Below are 22,097 nucleotides of genomic sequence, written 5' to 3' on the forward strand. Positions count from 1 at the left end.
CTTTCCCTCCCTCCCCCTTTCTCTCCATCTTTCCCTCTCCCCCTCTCCCTCCTTCTCTCCGTCCCTCCGTCCCTCCGTCCCTCTGTTACTCTCCCTTTCCCTCCCTCCCTCCTTCTCTCTCCCTCCCTCTCTTCCTCTCCTTTTCCCTCTCTCCCTCTCCCTCCCTCCCCCTTTCTCTCCATCTTTCCCTCTCCCCCTCTCCCTCCTTCTCTCCGTCCCTCCCTCCCTCTCTGCCTCTCCCGTTCCCTCCCTCCCTCCTTCTCTCTCCCTCCCTCCCTCTCTTTCTCTCCTTTTCCCTCTCTCCCTCTCCCTCCCTCCCCCTTTCTCTCCGTCTTTCCCTCTCCCCCTCTCCCTCCTTCTCTCTCTCTCTCCCTCTCTTCCTCTCATTTTCCCTCTCCCCCTCTCCCCCTCTCCCTCCTTCTCTCTGTCCCTCCCTTCCTCTCTTCCTCTCCCTTTCCCTCCCTACCTCCTTCTCTCTCCCTCCCTCCCTCTCTTCCTCTCCTTTTCCCTCTCTCCCTCTCCCTCCCTCCCTCCCCCTTTCTCTCCATCTTTCCCTCTCCCCTCTCCCTCCTTCTCTCCGTCCCTCCGTCCCTCCATCCCTCTCTTACTCTCCCTTTCCCTCCCTCCCTCCTTCTCTCTCCCTCCCTCTCTTCCTCTCCTTTTCCCTCTCTCCCTCTCCCTCCCTCCCCCTTTCTCTCCATCTTTCCCTCTCCCCCTCTCCCTCCTTCTCTCCGTCCCTCCGTCCCTCTCTTACTCTCCCTTTCCCTCCCTCCCTCCTTCTCTCTCCCTCCCTCTCTTCCTCTCCTTTTCCCTCTCTCCCTCTCCCTCCCTCCCCCTTTCTCTCCATCTTTCCCTCTCCCCCTCTCCCTCCTTCTCTCCGTCCCTCCCTCCCTCTCTGCCTCTCCCGTTCCCTCCCTCCCTCCTTCTCTCTCCCTCCCTCCCTCTCTTTCTCTCCTTTTCCCTCTCTCCCTCCCTCCCCCTTTCTCTCCGTCTTTCCCTCTCCCCCTCTCCCTCCTTCTCTCTCTCTCTCCCTCTCTTCCTCTCATTTTCCCTCTCCCCCTCTCCCCCTCTCCCTCCTTCTCTCTGTCCCTCCCTCCCTCTCTTCCTCTCCCTCTCTTCCTCTCCCTCTCCCTTTCCCTCCCCTCTCTCTCCTTCTCTCCCTCCCTCCCTCTCTTCCTCTCCTTCTCCCTCCCTCCCCTTTCTCCATCTTTCCCTCCCCCTCTCCCTCCTTCTCTCTCTCCCTCTCTTCCTCTCCTTTTCCCTCTCCCCCTCTCCCCCTCTCCCTCCTTCTCTCTGTCCCTCCCTCCCTCTCTTCCTCTCCCTCTCTTCCTCTCCCTCTCCCTTTCCCTCCCCTCTCTCTCCTTCTCTCCCTCCCTCCCTCTCTTCCTCTCCTTTTCCCTCCCCCCCTCCCCTTTCTCCATCTTTCCCTCCCCCTCTCCCTCCTTCTCTCTCTCCCCTCCCTCTCTTCCTCTCCTTTTCCCTCTCTCCTTCCTCCCTTTCTCATTCTCTCCCTCCCTCTTTCTTCCTTTCTTTCCCTTTCCCTCTTCCTCTCCCTCTCTTCCTCCCCCTTTCCATCTCCCTCCTTCTCTGTCTCTCTCCCCCTTCCCTCTCTTCTCTCCTTTTCCCTCTCTCCTTCTCCCTCCCTCTTTCTCATTCCCTCCCTCTCTCCCTCTCCCTCTCTCCCTCTCCCTCTTTCCCTCTCCCTCTCTCCCTTTCCCTCTCCCTCTCTCCTTTTCTCTCTTCCAGCCATACAGAGTGTGCTTTGTGGATCCAACGCCTTGATACCCACCCACACAGGAGCAGTGGGCTCTGCCAAAGTTGTGCTACATGAAAATGGGACCTGGGAATACCAGGTAGGAAGGGACTTTTACAGGCATGGCTGATAGTTTGCACATGAGATCATAGCAGGTGAGCACAATGTAAACCCCACAATTGTGTACAACTCCAAAAATCTTGATGGCAGCGGTGAAATCTACTTACCTGCCATATTTGCCGGCACACGAGCCATTGCCCTTGCTCAGCTCCAGTGGGCATGTGTGCGCTGGCCAGCTCATTTTAGGCTTGCACAAAGACTCTGGGAGGGCATTTTCAGCCTTGGGGGGGGGCAAAAAACGAGCCAACCGGGCCCACTGGAAGTCGGGAAACAGAGGAGGGTGGGTTGCGTGCGCATGGATGGGTGGTGGGGCATCAGAGAGAGAGTGCATGCATGCACAGAGGGGTAGGGTATGGCAGGCATTGAATTATGGGTGTGGGCACGCACATGTGTGCAATAGCGCGTATGCACACACTTTGGGCCCCCTAGGGAAAAAAAGTTTCGCCAGCGCTGGTGTAGGGTTTCCTGCTTGAGCTGAGGGTTGGACTAGAAGACCTCCAAGGTCCCTCCCAACTTTGTGATTCTTTTTATATTCAGTTAATGTGGCTTTGAAACATTCATTTGGGACCCATTCATTCCAGCATTCATTTGGTCTCTGAACGCAATTCAAGGTGTTGGTTATTATCTATAAAGCCCTACATGCAGTAATAGGCAGCCAAACCTTTTACTGCCACACTGTGGGTGTGGCTTATTTTGTGGGTGTGGCTTAATTAATTTATTTATTTATTTATTAATCAGATTTGTATGCCGCCCCTCTCCGCAGACTCGAGGCGGCTAACAGCAATAATCATACAATGTAAACAAATCTAATATTTAAGTTAATTTAAAACCCCAATTTAGAAACCAATCATACATACTAGCATACCATGCATCAATTTTATAAGCCTAGGGGGAGGGAAAGTCTCAATTCCCCCATGCCTGATGACAGAGGTGGGTTTTAAGGAGCTTACGAAAGGCAAGGAGGGTGGGGGCAGTTCTATTCTTTGGGGGGAGTTGGTTCCAAAGGGTCAGGGCCGCCACAGAGAAGGCTCTTCCCCTGGGTCCCGCCAAATGACATTGTTTAGTTGACGGGACCCGGAGAAGGCCAACTCTGTGGGACCTAACTGGTCGCTGGGATTCGTGCAGCAGAAGGCGGTCCCGGAGATATTCTGGTTCGGTGCCATGAAGGGCTTTATAGGTCATAACCAACACTTTGAATTGTGACTGGAAACTGATCGGCAACCAATGCAGACTGCGGAGTGTTGGTGTGACATGGGCGTATTTAGGAAAGCCCATGATAGCTCTCGCAGCTGCATTCTGCACGATCTGAAGTTTCCGAACACTTTTCAAAGGCCTAATGGTCATGTGACTGTATAGGAGCAGCTTGCCGGCCCTGTGACCAGGTGGGAGTGGCTTGAACGATGATCATGAAATGAAATGAAAAAAATAAAAGAAATTAAAATAAAATAATCTTCTGTCCAGATCCAGGTGGCTGGAACAGGAAGCGAGGTGATTGGCGTCACCTTGGAGACCAAACCCCGCCGAAGAAACAAACGTAGCATTTTGTACGACATGACCTACAGCTACCGCGATGGCACGGTGAGCTTTGGCTGGCGGAAGAGCGGGTGGACTTGGGGACTGGAGACCGGCCGCCAACTCGGTGCAGCAAACACCAGAGATTTCAAAATGTGTGAAATGCATCGCTCCTCTTTGCCCATGTTTAGAATTGACACTCGATGAAGGACCAGACCTTGTACCTTTGATTCTCTCTCCTGACACCCTTGTTGTTTTTCAGGCCAGTGGGTCCTGGACGCAAGCCAGCGGGCGCGATGCCCACATGCTGTTGCAGAACGAGCTCTTCTTAAATGTCGCCACCAAGGACTTTGAAGATGGAGAATTGCGAGGACAGATAAACTCCATGCTCTACAACGGTCACTTGGCTCGTTATCAAGGTACTTGGTGTCCGCATATATATAGGCAGAGTTGTCCAGGAGGACTTTCAACCTTTTTTGAGCCGCGGCACATTTTTTACATTTACAAAATCCTGGGCCACACCACCAACCAAAATGACACCCTAAGACACTCTCCTCTCTTTTTCCATCCCTGTCTCCTCCCCACCCTTGTGTGTGTGTGTGTATACACACTCTTGAACCATTTCCAAAAACAGGTGAGGGCTGGGGGGGGTTCTCTCTTGTTCTTTGGGTGTTTTTTTATCATGTACTTTAAATCAAGAGTCACTTCTCTCTCTCTTTTGTTTCTCTCTCTTTCCTCTCATTCTCTGTCTAAATCATTTTCTCATTTCTCTTTTTTCCTCCCCTTTTTGCTCATTTCTCTCTCTCTCCCTTCCTCTCCTTTTCTCTCTCTCTTTCTTTCTCTTTCTCTCTCTCTTGCTTTCTTTCTCTCTCACTCTTTCTTTCTCTCTTTTCTTTCTCTCTCTTGCTTTCTCTCTCTCTCTTTCTCTCTCCTGCTTTCTTTCTCTCTCTTTCTCTCTCTCTTTTTCTCTCTCTCTCTCTCTCTCAGCAAAAAGTTGCGAGACCGGAACCTGAGCTTCCTTCTTCGTGGCACACCTGACCATGTCTTGCGGCACACTAGTGTGCCACGGCACACTGGTTGAAAAACACTGGACTAGATAATATACCAGATTAAATCTGGTTTCTTAATTGTGGCAATTAAGAAACCAGATAAATGACAAAGACACGTTTGCAGAAAACAATAGGTTTACTCTTCAATGCAAAATATCTTCTACTTCAGTTTTCTGTATACAGGAACTTTACATCAGCTATATTCAGTACTACCATACTGTATGTAACTATGTTGGGTATTGCAATACAGAAGCTAATAATGTAAGTTTAAAACTGTACCTTTAAGACTCATTTTCTGGTTGGCCACAAGAGGGAGCCAACGCTGTTCCTCTCGGGGGAAGTTTATGCTAGGGAGTTATATTTGCTGTGTGTATATTTTGCTGTGTGAGTTAACCTGGTTTGCAAGCCATTAGTAGGATTATATGTGTATGATATTTGGACTGTGTAACTACTATTGCTTATTTGCCTATTTGTATATAATAATATTGTTCTATTTTATACTAAGTCTGATTCATTGGCTAAATAACTCACATTGCTACCTTAACTCTACTTAGGCTTTGTTGAAGGTTTATTATCTACACACTCTAACATTCACCTTACTTACAAATAGATATTCAACCAATCCAGGTTACAAGCAAAAAAATGGCAAAATTCACCAAAATCTTGCTTGCGCGAGGGTCTTCCTGCGAGATTTCCCCTGCTGCGCATGAGCAGAAGCCAAATCTCATAAGGGGGCATGCATACCATTGGACATTGCCACCATCATAAATATGAGTCAGTTGCCAAGCATTTGAATGTTGATCGTGTGATCATGGGGAGGCTGCAACGGTCATAAGTGTGAAGAATGCTGTTTGTAACTTGGAAGTGTGTTGTCACTCCATGAAGTTGTTGTCTTTCGTCCTGCAGAACTTCCTATCCCTCTGGCCGGTCAGTTTGTCTCCCCTGCCGTGCGCACGGGCTCCGCCGGACACGCCTGGGTCTCCTTGGACGATCGCTGCCACCTGCACTATGAAATTGTGGTGGCCGGCCTGGGCAGGGCAGACGAGGGGACCGTCCGGGCTCACTTGCACGGCTTTGCTGAGCTGGGAGAGATTGGTGAGAGCAGCCCCCCCGAACACAGGAGGCTGCTGAGAGGTTTCTATGGCACAGAGGTAGGGGGCTAAAGGGGAAGACCCTCCTGGCCAGCAATGCAATGCAATGCAATGAAGTAGTCAATGACTACTTCAGCTTCAATCGCAACAACACAAGAGCACACAACAGATTCAAACTTAATATTAACCGCTCCAAACTTGACTGTAAAAAATATGACTTCAGCAACCGAGTTGTCGAAGCGTGGAACTCATTACCTCACTCAGTAGTGTCAACCCCTAACCCCCAACATTTTTCCCTTAGACTATCCACGATTGACCTCTCCAGGTTCCTTAGAGGTCAGTAAGGGGGCGTGCATAAGTGCACCAGTGTGCCTTCCGTCCCCTGTCCAATTGTCTCTCCTTATCTCATTTATCTTTTTCTTCCTGTCAAATATCTTCACCTATACTTTTATATCTTTTCTTCTATTGTTTTCTTTATTTATATTACTACATATCTATTCTCTTCAATGTGTATTATGTATTGGACTAAATAAATAAATAAATAAATGCATTGTCAAGTCCTCTGTCTCTATCTATCTATCTGCCTGCCTGCCCGCCTGCCTATCTATCTGTCTGTCTGCATGTCTGTCTGTCTATCAGTGTCTGTCTGTCTGTCTGTTTCTGTCTGTCTGTCTATCAGTGTCTATCGCCTGCCTGCCTGTCTGTCTTTCTATCAGTGTCTGTCTGTCTGTCTGTCTGTGTGTGTCTGTCTGTCTGTCTGTCTGTCTGTCTGTCTGTCTGTCTATCTATCTATCTATCTATCTATCTATCTATCTATCTATCTATCTATCTATCTATCTATTCGATTTTTATGCCGCCCTTCTCCTTAGACTCAGAGCGGCTTACAACATATTAGCAATAGCACTTTTTAACAGAGCACAGCCTTTTGCCCCCCACAATCTGGGTCCTCATTTGACCCACCTCGGAAGGATGGAAGGCTGAGTCAACCTTGAGCCGGTGAGGAGATTTGAACCGCTGACCTACAGATCTACAGTCATCTTTAGTGGCCTACAGTACTGCACTCTACCTGCTGCGCCACCTCGGCTCTTCTGTCTGTTTGCCTGCCTGCCTGCCTGCCTGCCTGCCTGCCTACCTACCTACCTACCTACCTACCTACCTATCTACCTATCTATCTATCTATCTATCACCTATCTATGTCCATCTCTCTGTCTGTCCATCCATCCATCCATCCATCTCCCACTTCTATCATTATTATAAATAATGTGAAGGCAGCCAACAGACCAACAACCCTTCTTCCTCTTCTTATTTCCCCCATAGCAACAGCAATCCTCTGAGGTGGGTTGGTCTGAGAGAGAGTGGCTAATGGGCATCCTTCCTTCTGAGTCTATTCTAGCTGTGGGATCCCCCTGTTGTGTGATGTGTGATGTTACCCCTCAGGCCAGCAGAATGCAAAGCCCTTTCCATAAGACAATTCCCACCATGGGTGTCCTGTGAACCTCTGGCAGCGAAGACAGAGCAAGCTTAATTTCCAAATGCAGAAAAATGGAACAAGCTCAGGAAAATTGTTCATAGATTCCATTCTGGCATCACCAGTTCTTTCCTTGGGCCATCTACCAAAAAGGAGCTCTCTGCAAAAATTGAAGCTGGCAGACCATTAAACTGAGAGCAGACAATTAGATGCATAATGCCCTCTGTTATTAGGGGCTGCGCAGACATACAAGCACACCCAGCGAACAATTGCAAGCACATAGCTGCAATAATCGGATGTGAAGGAGTCACCACCGTTAATATAGGAAGTCCTCGACTTACAACCACAATTGAGCCACAACCACAATTCACATTTCTGAGACATTGGTTAAATGTTACTCTCTCTGAATATGGTTTTTTTAAAGCCCTAACCAGGGGATAAAATAATGTGCTGGCTAAGGACGCTAGCCAGATGAATACCTGGTAAGTGTTGTACATACTCCTGGTCAGTTGGAAGATGATGAAGAATTTGAGGACTCTGATACAGATAGTGTTTATGAATTAGTGGTGGGCCCAGGGTTACAGGTAGTAGAACAGGTGGGAGGCCAGCCACAGGATGTTGCCATGAGTCCAGAATCTAGCGAGGAAGAATCAGATGTTCGCTGGGTTAATCCTAAATTCAGAAGGGTCCAAAAACGTAAGGAACAGGTGTTTGGAAGAAAATATTAAGGGAAGGAATGGGTTAAATACTGGAGGTCTTAAGCATAAAACGTATCAGGAAAGACTTCATGAACTCAATCTGTATAGTCTGGAGGACAGAAAGAAAAGGGGAGACATGATCGAAACATTTAAATATGTTAAAGGGTTAAATAATGTCCAGGAGGGAAGTGTTTTTAATAGGAAAGTGATCACAAGAACAAGGGGACACAATCTGAAGTTAGTTGGGGGAAAGATCAGAAGCAACGTGAGAAAATATTATTTTATTGAAAGAGTGGTAGATGCTTGGAAGAAACTTCCAGCAGACGTGGTTGGTAAATCCACAGTAACTGAATGTAAACATGCCTGGGATAAACATATATCCATCCTAAGATAAAATACAGAAAATAGTATAAGGGCAGACTAGATGGACCATGAGGTCTTTTTCTGCTGTCAGTCTTCTATGTTTCTATGTTTCCATGAGTGATTTACTTGGTACGTCGGGGGGTCAGTGGGGAAGAAGGTTGGAGTTTCAATGTTGTAGAACTAAAATGAAAGGTGTTCCTGTTCAGCTCCCAAGCAAGCAAACACATTCTGTGTTATTTTACAGTAATTTCTGCTGTTTTTGAATCATGCTGTGAGTACATAAATCTTGTTAAACGGAGGAGGCTGGGAGGAATGCAGGAGGAATGCAATTAAGAAAGATAACGGGATGGAAAGGAATGTGCTAGTATGAACTGTACTTTGAATAAGGAAGGGAAGAGAATAAAGATGGAGTTTCTTTGTTTATGAAATACTGCATTTAGTAAGAGTTATTTGTAATAGCTAAAGTTCTATCAGAAACCAGAACAGTAAGCATATTCTTTTCCTTATTTTCCAAAAACTAAAGTGCATCTTATACTCCGGTGCATTTTATACTCTGAAATATACGGTATTTGGGACAGCCATGACCTGTATGACTGAGAAACTCTAAACAAATGAGATGTAAGTTGAGAATTCCCTGCACGCTGTCCTGGCACTCTATTGAAGCACTTGTCTTTCCCTCGTAGGCCCAAGGAGTGGTGAAGGACCTGGACGCAGAGCTGTTTCGCCACCTAGCTCAAGGCACAGCCTTCCTGCAAGTCAGCACCAAAGCGAACCCCCAAGGAGAGATCCGGGGGAAGGTACGTCTGCTTTTTTTTAGCTCTAATAGACTCAGATTTCCAAACCATTTGCAGATTAACAGAATTGGAAGGGACCTTGTAGGTCATCTATAAAACCCTTCATGGCATCGGGCCAGAATATCTCCGAGACCGCCTTCTGCCACACGAATCCCAGCAGCCAGTTAGGTCCCACAGAGTTGGCCTTCTCCAGGTCCCCTCGACTAAACAATGTCGTTTGGCGGGACCCAGGGGAAGAGCCTTCTCTGTGGCAGCCCCGACCCTCTGGAACCAGCTCCCCCTGGAGATTAGAACTGCCCCACCCTCCTTGCCTTTCGTAAACTTCTTAAAACCCACCTCTGCCGCCAGGCATGGGGGAACTGAGACATCTCCCCCGGGCCTATATAGTTTATGCATGGTATGTTTGTGTGTATGTTTCTTTTTAATAAGGGGTTTTTAGTGACTTTTAATTATTAGATTTGTTATATATTGTACTATTACTGTTTTGAGCCACCCTGAGTCTATGGAGCGGGGCGGCATACAAATCTAATTAATGATGATGATGATAATAATAATAATAATAATAATAATAATAATAATAATAATAATTTATTCCAGTGATAGCCAACCTATGGCATGGGTTCTGCAAATTGGCTGGCCGAAAAAAGCAGGACTTTTTAAAAACAATGTGGGACGCGGGAAAAATTCCCAAAAAGTGGGACGTCTGGTCACCTTAGCATAGGGGGATGGCATTGCATTATGGGTGTGGGCACTAACGTGCATCCTATCCAGGGGTGGGCAGCAGGCAGGACGGGGTGGAAGGCAGTTCCACCGGCGGAAATTAAAATGCGTGTGCAGCTCCAGTTGATCGGCGGCTGTCACTTCCTGGATTACTGGTCTTGGCTCGGCTCTCCTTTTTCCCCCTGCTGTGTCTGCACTCCTTGCTTTTTTCCTATTTCCTTCTTCCTGGCCTCGGACGAACTTCCCTCTCTCCTGCCCGGCTCCCCTCCAGCCTCATGCGACCATCTCCCTCCTGAGGTGCAAGCAGAAGGCCTAGGTGGCAGCATTGATGCTTCTGGCAGCACCTGTTCGCCTACCTACCCAGCCTGAGGTGGAGGGGCGACCCCGGAAGGAGAGCGTGGGAAACGCAAAACAAATTGTCACCCCAGCGAGCAACACTGATAAGGTTGTAAGTCAAGGACTTAACAGTTCACTTGAACGATGATGATCATTCAAGAGGGAAAGATCAAAAGCAACGTGAGAAAATATAATTTCACTGAAAGAGTAGTAGATCCTTGGAACAAACTTCCAGCAGACGTGGTTGGTAAATCCACAGTAACTGAATTTAAACATGCCTGGGATAAACATATATCCATCGTAAGATAAAATACAGGAAATAGTATAAGGGCAGACTAGATGGACCATGAGGTCTTTTTCTGCCGTCAGTCTTCTATGTTTCTATGTTTCCACTCCCACCTGGTCACATGGCCAGCAAGCCACTCCCACCCAGTCACATGACCATTAAGCCATGCCCACAAAATTAAGCCACACCCACAGTGAGGCAGTAAAAATTTTGGCTGCCCGTTACTGATCCTATCAAATGCATGTGAACTCTTTTGGTACCCAAGCTGAAAAACGTTCACCATCCCTGCCCTACAACATTTCTGACAGGTGTCAGTCCAGTCTCTTCTTGAAAGCACCCAGGGATGAAGCTCCCAAAATTAAAATACAATTTTTAATTAAAAAAACAGAAGATAGAGCTGAGTTTTTGAACAATCTGTACCAGGATAAGGTCCCAAAACTTCTTCCTTTCAAGGAGGTGATGATGAGCACACGACAAGAATTGAAGTCACACAGGGAGAGAATTATGAAAATTACTCTTGTTTTTTCTTAGCAAGTGGGAACATTTAGGAACGTGGCCAGTTGCCCAGGAAAGCCATGCGCCAACATCTTAAACTCCACATTGTTTGCATTCCTAATCATTGCAAGGCTCTCTAGAGAGATGGAAATTCCACAAGTGGAGCTTTTCTTGGCCTGGAAATAAAATAATGAGAAATGCTGCATTTATGAAGATGGATGTTTGCATAACATTGAATGATAATAGAACCTTTGCGGGAGGCGGTGGGGGGAAGAGGAGTGGAACAGACTACTGCCCTTTTTTTTTTCAAAAAAAATTGCTTGCATTCCCTCACATTTATTTATTTATTATTTATTTATTTATTAGATTTGTATGTCGTCCCTCTCCGTAGACACATGTTCTAAATGAGTTGTTTGTTTAAAGTTCAGAAATAGGTGTTTGCTGATTCTTTACATACTAGAAGAGGGAAAATAATTAGAGCATTGTTTCTGGGGGGGGGGATATATATATATATATATATATATATATATATATATATATATATATATATATATATATATATATATATATATATATATATATATATGTAGATTGTTCTGAGTTTGGGTTTTGCCCTGTGTAATATTTTGCATGTCTATGCGACGTTTCGGCGAAATCACATTCACCATCATCAGGCTGAAGTTCCAATCTTTGTGTTGTTGTAAAATGGAATATATATATATATACACACACACACACACACACACAGTATATATATATATATATATATATATACAGTATATATATATATATATATACAGTATATATATATATATATATATATATATACAGTATATATATATATATACACACACAGTGATCCCCCGATCATTGCGAGGGTTCTGTTCCAGGACCCCCCGCAACGAGCGGGTTTTCGCGAAGTAGCGCTGCGGAAGTAAAAACACTTTTACTTCCCAGCAGCGAGGAGCCGAAGATTGGGGTTTCCCCACCGCCCACGCCCACGTTCGACTTTGACTTCGGGACTCAGTTGGTAAACTGCGCGGCTGTTTTAAAACGTCGCCGCCAGCATGTCCCGAAGCCAAACGAACCCGGGTGGCCAGGCAAGCAGCGAAGCGAACGGCGGGTGGCCGGGCGAAAGGCGGGCTTGCTGCTCGCCCGGCCACCCGGGTTCGTTTGGCTTCGGGACATGCCGGCGGCGACGTTTTAAAACAGCCGCGCGGCTTCCCAACTGAGTCCCGAAGTTCGCCTTTGACTTCGGGACTCAGTTGGTAAACCGCGTGGCTGTTTTAAAACGTCGCCGCCGGCATGTCCCGAAGCCAAACGAACCCGAGTGGCCGGGCGAGCAGCGAGCGAACGGCGGGTGGCCGGGCGAAGGGCGGGCGAGCGGCGGGCGCGGCAGCAGCGAGGAGTTCGCGTGGGCGGCGGGGAAACCCCAATCTTTGGCTCCTCGCTGCTGGGAAGTAAAAACACCATCTGCGCATGCGCAGATGGTGTTTTTACTTCCACAGTACTACTTCGCGAAAATCCGCTCGTTGCGGGGGGTCCTGGAACGGAACCCTCGCAATGATCGGGGGATCACTGTGTGTATGTGTATATATATATATATATATATATATCACTGTGTGTATGTGTATATATATATATATATAAAAGTAAACTTTATTTAAACACACAAAATACAACCAAAAACTCACACACAGAAAAAGAAAAAAAAATTAAAATATTTAGAGCATTATTAAAAATTTTAGAGCATTGTTTCTGAACACAGTATTCCAAATGTGGTCTCACCCGCTGTATAGAGCGATTTGGAGTACAGTACTGTGTTCAGTTTTGGAGACCTCACCTACAAAAAGATATTGACAAAATTGAACGGGTCCAAAGACGGGCTACAAGAATGGTGGAAGGTCTTCAGCATAAAACTTATCAAGAAAGACTTCATGAACTCAATCTGTATAGTCTGGAGGACAGAAGGAAAAGGGGGGACATGATAGAAACATTTAAATATGTGAAAGGGTTCAATAAGGTTCAGGAGAGAAGTGTTTTTAATAGGAAAGTGAACACAAGAACAAGGGGGCACAATCTGAGGTTAGTTGGGGGAAAGATCAGAAGCAACGTGAGAAAATATTATTTGACTGAAAGGGTAGTAGATGCTTGGAACAAACTTCCAGCAGGCGTGGTTGGTAAATCCACAGTCACTGAATTTAAACATGCCTGGGATAAACATATATCCATCCTAAGATAAAGTACAGGAAATAGTATAAGGGCAGACTAGATGGACCATGAGGTCTTTTTCTGCCGTCAGTCTATGTTTCTATGTTTCTAATCTTAGCTAATTTAAAATGTATGGACTTTAACTCCCAGAATTCCCCAGAAAGCAAACCTATTTGTCTGTTGCATAGTGGCAGTGAATATACACTATGCATTAGACCAGAGGTTTCCAATCTTGGCAACTTTAAACCTGGCGGACTTCAACTCCCAGAATTCCCCAGCCAGCTGGATGGGGAATTCTGGGAATTGAAGTCCGCCAGGCTTAATGTTGCCAAGGTTGGAGACCCCTATACCAAACCAGCGTTTCCCACCCAATATGTGAGGACTTCAGCACCCAGAAACGTTTGAGCATCTTAAAGGGGCCAAGTTTGAAAAAAACACACACTAGAAAGTTATAATATTCTATTTCATTTTAATTCTGTGAAAATGCAATGCCCGCATTTGGCTTGTCCTGCCTGTGCTTGGAAGCTAAAGCGCTATGGGCCCGATTAATATTTGGATGTAAAACCACCCAGATATGCCAATTCTTAGAGTGAAACGAGCCATCATTCTGCATCAGCATTAGAGAAAAAAAATGACACCAAGCCATGTTCATACTCTGGCCAGGAAAAAACAGCCTGGCTGGGCTCACGTGGCCAGCAGAATTTGAGTAAAATTAAGCAATAGCAAAATAGAATTTAGACTTCATAGTACAGTGATACTGAGGAAGCTAGGCTAAGGCCTGATATATCCATTTTTACTTACTATTGCAATACCTGCCTGGACTATGCTCTTTTGATATTTGACCTCTGTCCTACATATATCTGGTATAAACTTGACATTTTTAAAGTACATTTTTATGCTGACAATCTCTGTTCACATAGTCTCACTTCCTCTGTACCCCGGCTGGGGTACAGCTGTAGCGTTAAAAGCGTAACCAAGAAATGTACTCAGGAAAGAGAACATATCTTTGATGGTGTAAGGTAGGTTGTCACCTGCACTCTAGGCATATAGACTGGCATATTGCTTGACACGAATATAACCACATATTAACTGTAACTTCTTCTTTAGCCCTACCACAGGGACTTTCATTTCTGTAATTTCGTTTTATACTATTTTCTGTATTTTATCTTAGGATGGATATATGTTTATCCCAGGCATGTTTAAATTCAGTTACTGTGGATTTGCCAACCACGTCTGCTGGAAGTTTGTTCCAAGGATCTACTACTCTTTCAGTAAAATAATATTTTCTCATGTTGCTTTTGATCTTTCCCCCAACTAACTTCAGATTGTGTCCCCTTGTTCTTGTGTTCACTTTCCTATTAAAAACACTTCCCTCCTGGACCTTATTTAACCCTTTGACATATTTAAATGTTTTGATCATGTCCCCCCTTTTCCTTCTGTCCTCCAGACTATACAGATTGAGTTCATGAAGTCTTTCCTGATAGGTTTTATGCTTAAGACCTTCCACCATTCTTGTAGCCCGTCTTTGGACCCGTTCAATTTTGTCAATATCTTTTTGTAGGTGAGGTCTCCAGAACTGAATACAGGATTCCAAATGTGGTCTCACCAGCACTCTATATAGCAGGATCATAATCTCCCTCTTCCTGCTTGTTATACCTCTAGCTATGCAGCCAAGCATCCTACTTGCTTTCCCTACCGCCTGACTGCACTGTTCACCCATTTTGAGACTGTCAGAAATCACTACCCCTAAATCCTTCTCTTCAGAAGTTTTTGCTAACACAGAAGTGCCAATACAATACTCAGTTTGAGGATTCCTTTTCCCCAAGTGCATTATTTTACATTTGGAAACATTAAACTGCAGTTTCCATTGCTTTGACCATTTATCGAGTAAAGCTAAATCATTTACCATATTACAGACACCTCCAGGAATATCAACCCTATTGCACACTTTAGAGTCATCGGCAAATAGGCAAACCTTCCTTACCAAACCTTCCCCTATGTCACTCACAAACATATTAAAAAGAATAGGACCCAGAACAGATCCTTGTGGCACACCGCTTGTAACCTGTCTTGCTCAGAATACTCGCCATTAACAATAACTCTCTGATGTCTATGCTTCAGCCAGCTACATCATATAACCTTGTTTCTCTGATATATGATTGGTTATTTCACTGTACGCTTTTGAATATGTATAAATAGACCCTAGAGACAGTTTTGAAACTGTTCAGATGTTCTTTGATTTATTCTGAACTGCATGCAATAAACCTGAGCATCTCAAATCTCCTTGTGGTCTCTGCTCCCTTATTGGCAACAAGTAGTTCTTGTCCTGCTACATTTTCTCTACCTAAGAACGCCTCTACTTACAAACTTTTCTAGATAAGAACCAGAACACTGACAAAGTGTTAGGCATCTGATTGCTTTTTATATTAAGGGTTTTTAAATTGTTTTGATCATTGGATTTTTCCTTTTTTATGTTGTGAATCGCTCCGAGTCTCCAGAGAGGGGGGGCATACAAATCTAATAAATAATCATAAAATAATAATAATAATAATAATAATAATAATAATAATAATAATAATGATTTCTCTTTCTTTCAGCTTTGGACTGGCCCTAATCTAACAAAAGATTCTCACTTGTTCAATTCCAGGTTCACATTCCCAACCAATGCAAGGCCATGGGCCACCGTCTGGCCTCTGAGAACATAGAGGAGGGAGCGGTTAGAGAACCAAGGTTCATGGACCCAAAAGAGGTGAAGAAAGACCCCCATGCCTGCTTTTTCGAAGGTCAACACCGGCCTCACGGCTCCCGCTGGGCTCCCAACTATGACAAGAAATGTTCTATATGCTTCTGTCAGGTAGGTGGGCAGACAGCGGGCAAAGTCTCAGACATTAACACCCTTGAAAATGTCCAAAGATACTTCACCAGAAGAGCCCTTCACTCCTCCACTCGAAACAGAATACCCTATGAGACTAGACTTTCAATCCTGGGCCTAGAAAGCTTAGAACTAAGACGCCTTAAACATGATCTAAGTATTGTCCACAAGATCATATGCTGCAACGTCCTGCCTGTCAGCAACTACTTCAGCTTCAACCACAACAACACAAGAGCACACAACAGATTTAAACTTAACATTAACCGCTCCAAATTTGATTGTAAAAAATATGATTTCAGTAACCGAGTTGTCGAAGCGTGGAACTCATTACCGGACTCCATAGTGTCATCCCCAAACCCCCAACACTTTACCCTTAGATTATCTACGGTTGACCTATCCAGATTCCTAAGAGGTCAGTAAGGGGCGAGTACAAGTGCACTAGAGTGCCTTCCGTCCCCTGTCCTATTGCTCTCCTATATCTCCTATACCTTTCTTTTATTCCTATATCTCTTCTTCTATTCTTTCATTGATATGTTCTGTTACTATACTTTCTTTTCTATTCTTTTCATAGATATATTTTACTATGAGTATCTCCTCTATAATTTCATCATGTATTTTACTATGTGTATATATATACACTAAAACTCTCATTGTGTATTGGACAATAAATAAATAAAAATAAATAAAATAAAGTAATCGTGGTTTTCAGGAAGAATTGAAGCATCCCGTTAGAACGGTATGAATTAAGACAGTGTTTCCCAACCTTGGCAACTTGAAGATATCTGGACTTCAACTCCCAGAATTCCCCAGCCAGCGAATGCTGGCTGGGGAATTCTGGGAGTTGAAGTCCAGATATCTTCAAGTTGCCAAGGTTGGGAAACACTGGATTAAGATATGATATGAATAGCGTTTTATCTTTTCCTATACTTATCTGCTCTTCTATTTTCATTTCTTTTCTCTTTTATTCTTTCTTTATTTTTATTTTTTTTCTCTTTCCTTCCTGGGCTTTTAAAGAGTCGTAAATTTGGATATATTCTATTGTTAAGGGCAGTTATGATAAAAAGAGGGTTTTGGGGTGGTTTTTTTTTTTAAAAAAAATGAAAGTAGGAATGTGTTTTCTAAGAAGGGACTGAAACACGATGGCATAGTTAAGAAAAACCGCGAAGAGCCAAGAGAAGTTTAGATAGCTATAGCACTTTAAATGAAAGCGAAGAACGTTATCTAAAAATCCTGATGATAGCATTTGGAAAGGAGGTAGCACAGGATGAATGATATGTACCAGAAAATAATTGCATGAATAATTTGAAAAAAAATTGATTAATTTGACTAAGAAATTGGCACGTGATATTGTATTGTATTTTAATTTGAGGTATGTAAATTGGAATCTCTGTAAAGTGTGAAAAAGAAAACAAAAAAGTTTATACCCAGATCTGGGATGTCAAACACCAAGGCCCAGATCCGGCCCACAATGTGGTCGGATTCGACCCATGTGAAGCATTGTGAAGTGGTATGTAAGTATAAATGCTATTGCTAAATGCTGTTGCTTTGCCTTCTCTAATTGTCTTCCTTCTATTATTCCCCCCCGCTCCCTCCCTCTCTCTCTCTTCCTCCCTCCCTCCCTCTCTTTCACTCTCCCTCTCTCTGTCCCCCTCCCTTTCTCTCCCTCCCTCCCTCTCTCTCTCCCTCTCTCTCCCTCTCTCTCTCCCCTTCCCTCTCTCTCCCTCTCCCTCCGTCTCCCTCTCTCCCCCCCTCTCCCTCCTTCCGGTTCCTCAGAAGCGGACGGTGATCTGTGATCCAGTGTTGTGCCAGCCACTCAACTGCTCCCAGCCACTCCATCAAAGTAACCAATGCTGCCCTGTCTGTCAAGGTAACCTGGGCGTGGCTGGATGAAGCCTGCAGATGCGCTGCTATGCTTTCCGCCAGTCTTGACTTACAACAATTCATTTAGGGACCATTCAAAGCTACACAATGACACTGAGAAAAGCGACTTCTTCACACTTAGGGCCACTGCAGCATCCCACATGGTCATGGGATTTCCATTCAAATGCTTGACAAATGATTCACATTTGCTTGGAGAGGGAGGAAGGGACATAGTTATAGAGAAGGGAGAGGGAGGGAGGCAGCGGTGGGCTATGAGCCGGAATAATAATTTGTACTCACTGCCGCGGCTCGTAGGTTTTTGCCACCTATGGAGGCAGCAAAATCGTGCACGGAGCCATAGGTGTGCCCATGTTTCGGCATGTGCAGAAGCAAAAAAACCTCGCTGAACCTACGAGCCACTTTAGCATTCTGGCTCATCACCAACCACTGGAGGGAACGGAAGTTTGGAAGAAAGAAGGGAGGGAGGGGAGGCAGGATCGAAGGGTGGGAGGGAAAGAAGGAAGGAAAGAAAGGAGGGGTGGAAGGAGGGGGAGGGAGAGAAGAAGGAAAGAGGGAGGGATGGTGGGAGAGAGGAAGGAAAGGAAGGAAGGAAGGAAGGAGGGGGAGAGTGGAAAAAGGAAGGAGAGGGAGGGAGGGAGAGAAGAAGGAAGGAAGGAAGGAAGGAGGGGGAGAGTGGAAAAAGGAAGGAGAGGGAGGGAGGGAGAGAAGAAGGAAGGAAGGAAGGAGGGGGAGAGTGGAAAAAGGAAGGAGTGGGAGGGAGGGAGAGAAGAAGGAAGGAAGGAGAGGGAAGGAGGGGGAGAGGAAGGAAGGAGAGGGAGGGAAAGAACAAAGGAAATAGAGAAGGAGAGGGAGAGAGAGAGAGTAAGGAAGGAAGGAAGGAGAGGGCAGGAGGGAAAGAGGAAGGGAGGAGAGGGAGGGAGGGAAAGAAGGAAGAAAAGAAAGGAGGGAGGGGAGGGGAGAGAAGAAGGAAAGAGGGAGGGATGAAGAAAGGAAAGAGAGGGAGGGAGATAAGAAGGAAGGAAGGAAGGAAGGAGAGGGAGGAGGGAAGGAGAGGAGGGAAAGAAGGAACGAACAAATGAAAGGAAGGAGGAAAGGAGAGAGAGGGAGACAGGAATGAAAGAGAGGGAGGGAGGCAGCAGGGAAGGGAGGGAGGGAAAGAAAAAATGAAGGAAAGAAGCAAGCGCAGAAGCAAAAAATAATAATCATTGAAATCTTGCATGCATGTGCTCCCCTTACGAGATTTCGCTTCCTACATATGTGCAGAAGCAAAATCTCACTGGGTTGCGCACATGCGCCTGCCAGAGACCCAAAGCTGCGCATGCAGCTCCAGTTTTACTACTGCCGTGGCACCCTCATCTATATGGATAGGAACCCAATAATGCCCCCACCCCAGTAGGGGAACGTGCCTGTCCCAATCACAGCTGATCCTGGTTTTTCCCCCCCTTCTGCCCGTCATGCAAATGTACATCCTCTCTTTTTGAACAGAGGGAAATGAAGAACAGAAAAAAGCAGAGAAAACCCGAGAGGGCAGCGAAGGTAAGGGCAAGGGTGGGGGCAGCTGAGCATTATGGATCTTCTGGTAGAAACGAACAGCGCATTTTCTTTTTTAACAGTTTGCCCTGGCCCTCCAAAGGGGCAAAGAGGTTTTTGTACACGTACCACAGAGCCCATGGGGAGCATTATTGCTCAGGGTCATCATGGCATCAGAGCTAAATTCAAATGAAATCAATGTTCCAGTTTTTATTAAAAAGAAGTTTACGCTAGGGCTGTAGGTGATGGGTCCGATGCAGGGGTCTCCAAAATTGGCCACTCTGTATTAGACTTCAATTCCCAGAATTCTATAGCCCAGTGTTTCCCAACCATGGAAACTTGAAGATATCTGGACTTCAACTCCCAGAATTCCCCAGCCAGCATTTGCTGGCTGGGGAATTCTGGGAGTTGAAGTCCAAATATCTTCAAGTTGCCAAGGTTGGGAAACACTGCTCTAGCCAGCCTAGCTGGCTAGGGAATTCTGGGAACTGAAGTCCACAAGTCCTAAAGTTATGGAAACCCTGGTCTAGTGAATGCAACATGCTAAGGGCATGGCTATTTCCCCCCACTGTGAATTGTCCAACCCACTTCAGACTCAATTAATGTGGGTCTTGAATGGCCACTTAAGAAGGTCATTTTATTTTTATTTATTATTATTATTATTATTATTATTATTATTATTATTATTATTATTATATTATTTTATTTTATTTTATTTTATTTTATTTTATTTTATTTTATTTTATTTTTTATTTATTATTTTAATTATTTAATTATTCATTATTATGGTTGTTATTATTTATATGTTATGTTATCTTATGTTATCTTATGTTATCTTATGTTATCTTATGCTATGCAGTAATCCCTCGTTTTTCGCAGGGCATGCGTTCAAAGACTACCTGCGAAAAAGAATTTCTGTGAAGTAAAGATACTTTTTAATGTATTTAATGAGTATTTGGACTTTTAAAACCCACCCTTTGCATTAAACGGTCATTCTATAATGTTTCTCAGCTGGAACTACATAGGATATCCTATAAGTAGTACTATAGAAGAATTTTATGAATTTTTAATGGATTAAAATTTTCAATGGATTTAATGGATTTAAGCCCCCTTTGAAAACCTGTGAAGTAGGAAATCCGCGAAATATGAACAGTGAAGTAGCGAGGAATTACTGTACTAATACTATACTATACTACACTACACTACACTACACTACACTGCACTACACATCACTACACTACACTATACTATACATTGTGGTTAGAACAACTATACTATACTATACTATACTATACTATACTATACTATACTATACTATACTATACTATACTATACTAGCTGCTCCAAGTCTTCGGAAAGGAGTGGCATACAAATCTAATAAATTATTATTATTATTATTATTATTATTATTATTATTATTATTATTATTATTATTATTTGTTGACTACAGTTCCAACAGTCTGATCTACGTTGCCTCTATGCCAAGTGCTCTGACCCTCTTTCTCCTTCTTAGGATGCTATTTTGATGGTGACAAGACGTGGAGACGGGCAGGCACACATTGGCACCCTGTAGTGCCCCCATTTGGGCTCATCAAATGTGCAATTTGCAGCTGCAAGGTAGGAAAAAACCATCAACTGGACATTTGAGAAATGCCCGTTGCGCCAACAGGCTTAACCCAGCTGTGTTGTGCATTAAAACTGTTGGGATCCGAGATGGCGAACTTATGGCATGCATACCACAGACGGCATCTGACGCCCTCTCTGTGGGCACATGAGCCGGCACCCCAGTTTTGCCACGCATGCACACGTGCCTCCCACCAGCCAGCTGGTCATTGGGTCTCTGACATGTGTGTGCAGGGAGTGGGGTGCATGCTGGGAGATCACACACACATGTGGGGATTGTGCACACATTGCATTTTGCGAGTTGTGTGTGTGTGCATGCATGGGCTTTAGGCAGTCCGTCCAGAAAAGGTTAGCCATCACCACTCTAGTACAATTTGTTAGGACTTGTCCATAACTGTTGGATTGGCAATATATTGGCTGCAGGTGTTGCAGACTGCCACAAGAGGGACCTAGAGTTTATATCTTATTTCTCTGCATCGTGTTTAGCCTTGATATCTTTGTTTGCTGATTATGACAAAGGCAACTGGTAAAAAAGACCATGTAGTTGGTAATACTTGGATTGTTATTCTGACTATTATGTGTATGACTGTTTATCTGAATATGTTATTTCTCAAAGTAAACTTTAATTCAAGTTAGTAGACCTGTGTGTGGCTGAGTAGTTATTCCCAATTAATCTCAATCTAAACGTTTCTCTGTGTGCACAACCTTGGTAAATAAGGATTACTCTGCTCATACATTATCATACATCTAGATATTTGATAAGAGTTCCCTACTACAAATCCCATGGTCCTCAATGGACCATGCAACTGGGCAGAGACCCTCTTTTTGAATTTTTTTGAATTCCACTCCCTGGTTATAGAGCGAAAACTTTGGAGAAAGGCGGCATACAAATCTAATAAATAACAATAATAACTGTCTCTGCACTTTTCATAGCTTTGTTGACTCCAAATGGTTTGGAGTCAACAAAAGGTTCCCAGCTCTTTTGTGGGAGGACATTGGGATTTGTAATCATTGTTTTTTTGGGCTGTTAAAATTTCCCACCTGTGTTTGCACAGGGAACCACTGGGGAAGTTCATTGTGAGAAGGTGCAATGCCCCCAGGTGGCTTGCAGTAACCCCATCCGGGTCAACCCATCGGACTGTTGCAAGCAATGCCCAGGTAAGTTAAACCTTGTTGGTATGTCACGGTATAGCTAGGCTATGAGACCTTTGACGTACACTGAGCAGAGATTAAGGAAGAGTATGGATATGTGATACAGCCAATAATGACACACTTAGTATGCTGAATAAGCACTA

At 44.6% G+C, this 22,097-nt stretch overlaps 1 protein-coding gene across 1 annotated transcript in view; it reads left to right on the forward strand.

Moving 5' to 3' along the window:
* The first annotated feature begins 1,752 nt into the window (after positions 1-1,752).
* Positions 1,753-22,097, forward strand: part of CHRD (chordin) — a 28,418-nt gene continuing 8,073 nt past the window's right edge. Inside the window, exons 1-10 of the mRNA XM_070754154.1 lie at positions 1,753-1,853; positions 3,335-3,451; positions 3,648-3,804; positions 5,341-5,585; positions 8,738-8,851; positions 15,544-15,750; positions 17,542-17,635; positions 19,135-19,185; positions 20,693-20,796; positions 21,858-21,960. Coding sequence (XP_070610255.1) covers positions 3,425-3,451; positions 3,648-3,804; positions 5,341-5,585; positions 8,738-8,851; positions 15,544-15,750; positions 17,542-17,635; positions 19,135-19,185; positions 20,693-20,796; positions 21,858-21,960 — 1,102 coding nt within the window. The 5' untranslated portion in view covers positions 1,753-1,853; positions 3,335-3,424. The remainder of the gene's footprint in view (positions 1,854-3,334; positions 3,452-3,647; positions 3,805-5,340; positions 5,586-8,737; positions 8,852-15,543; positions 15,751-17,541; positions 17,636-19,134; positions 19,186-20,692; positions 20,797-21,857; positions 21,961-22,097) is intronic.

Source organism: Erythrolamprus reginae, chromosome 5, assembly GCF_031021105.1.
Source record: "Erythrolamprus reginae isolate rEryReg1 chromosome 5, rEryReg1.hap1, whole genome shotgun sequence".
NCBI lineage: Eukaryota > Metazoa > Chordata > Lepidosauria > Squamata > Dipsadidae > Erythrolamprus > Erythrolamprus reginae.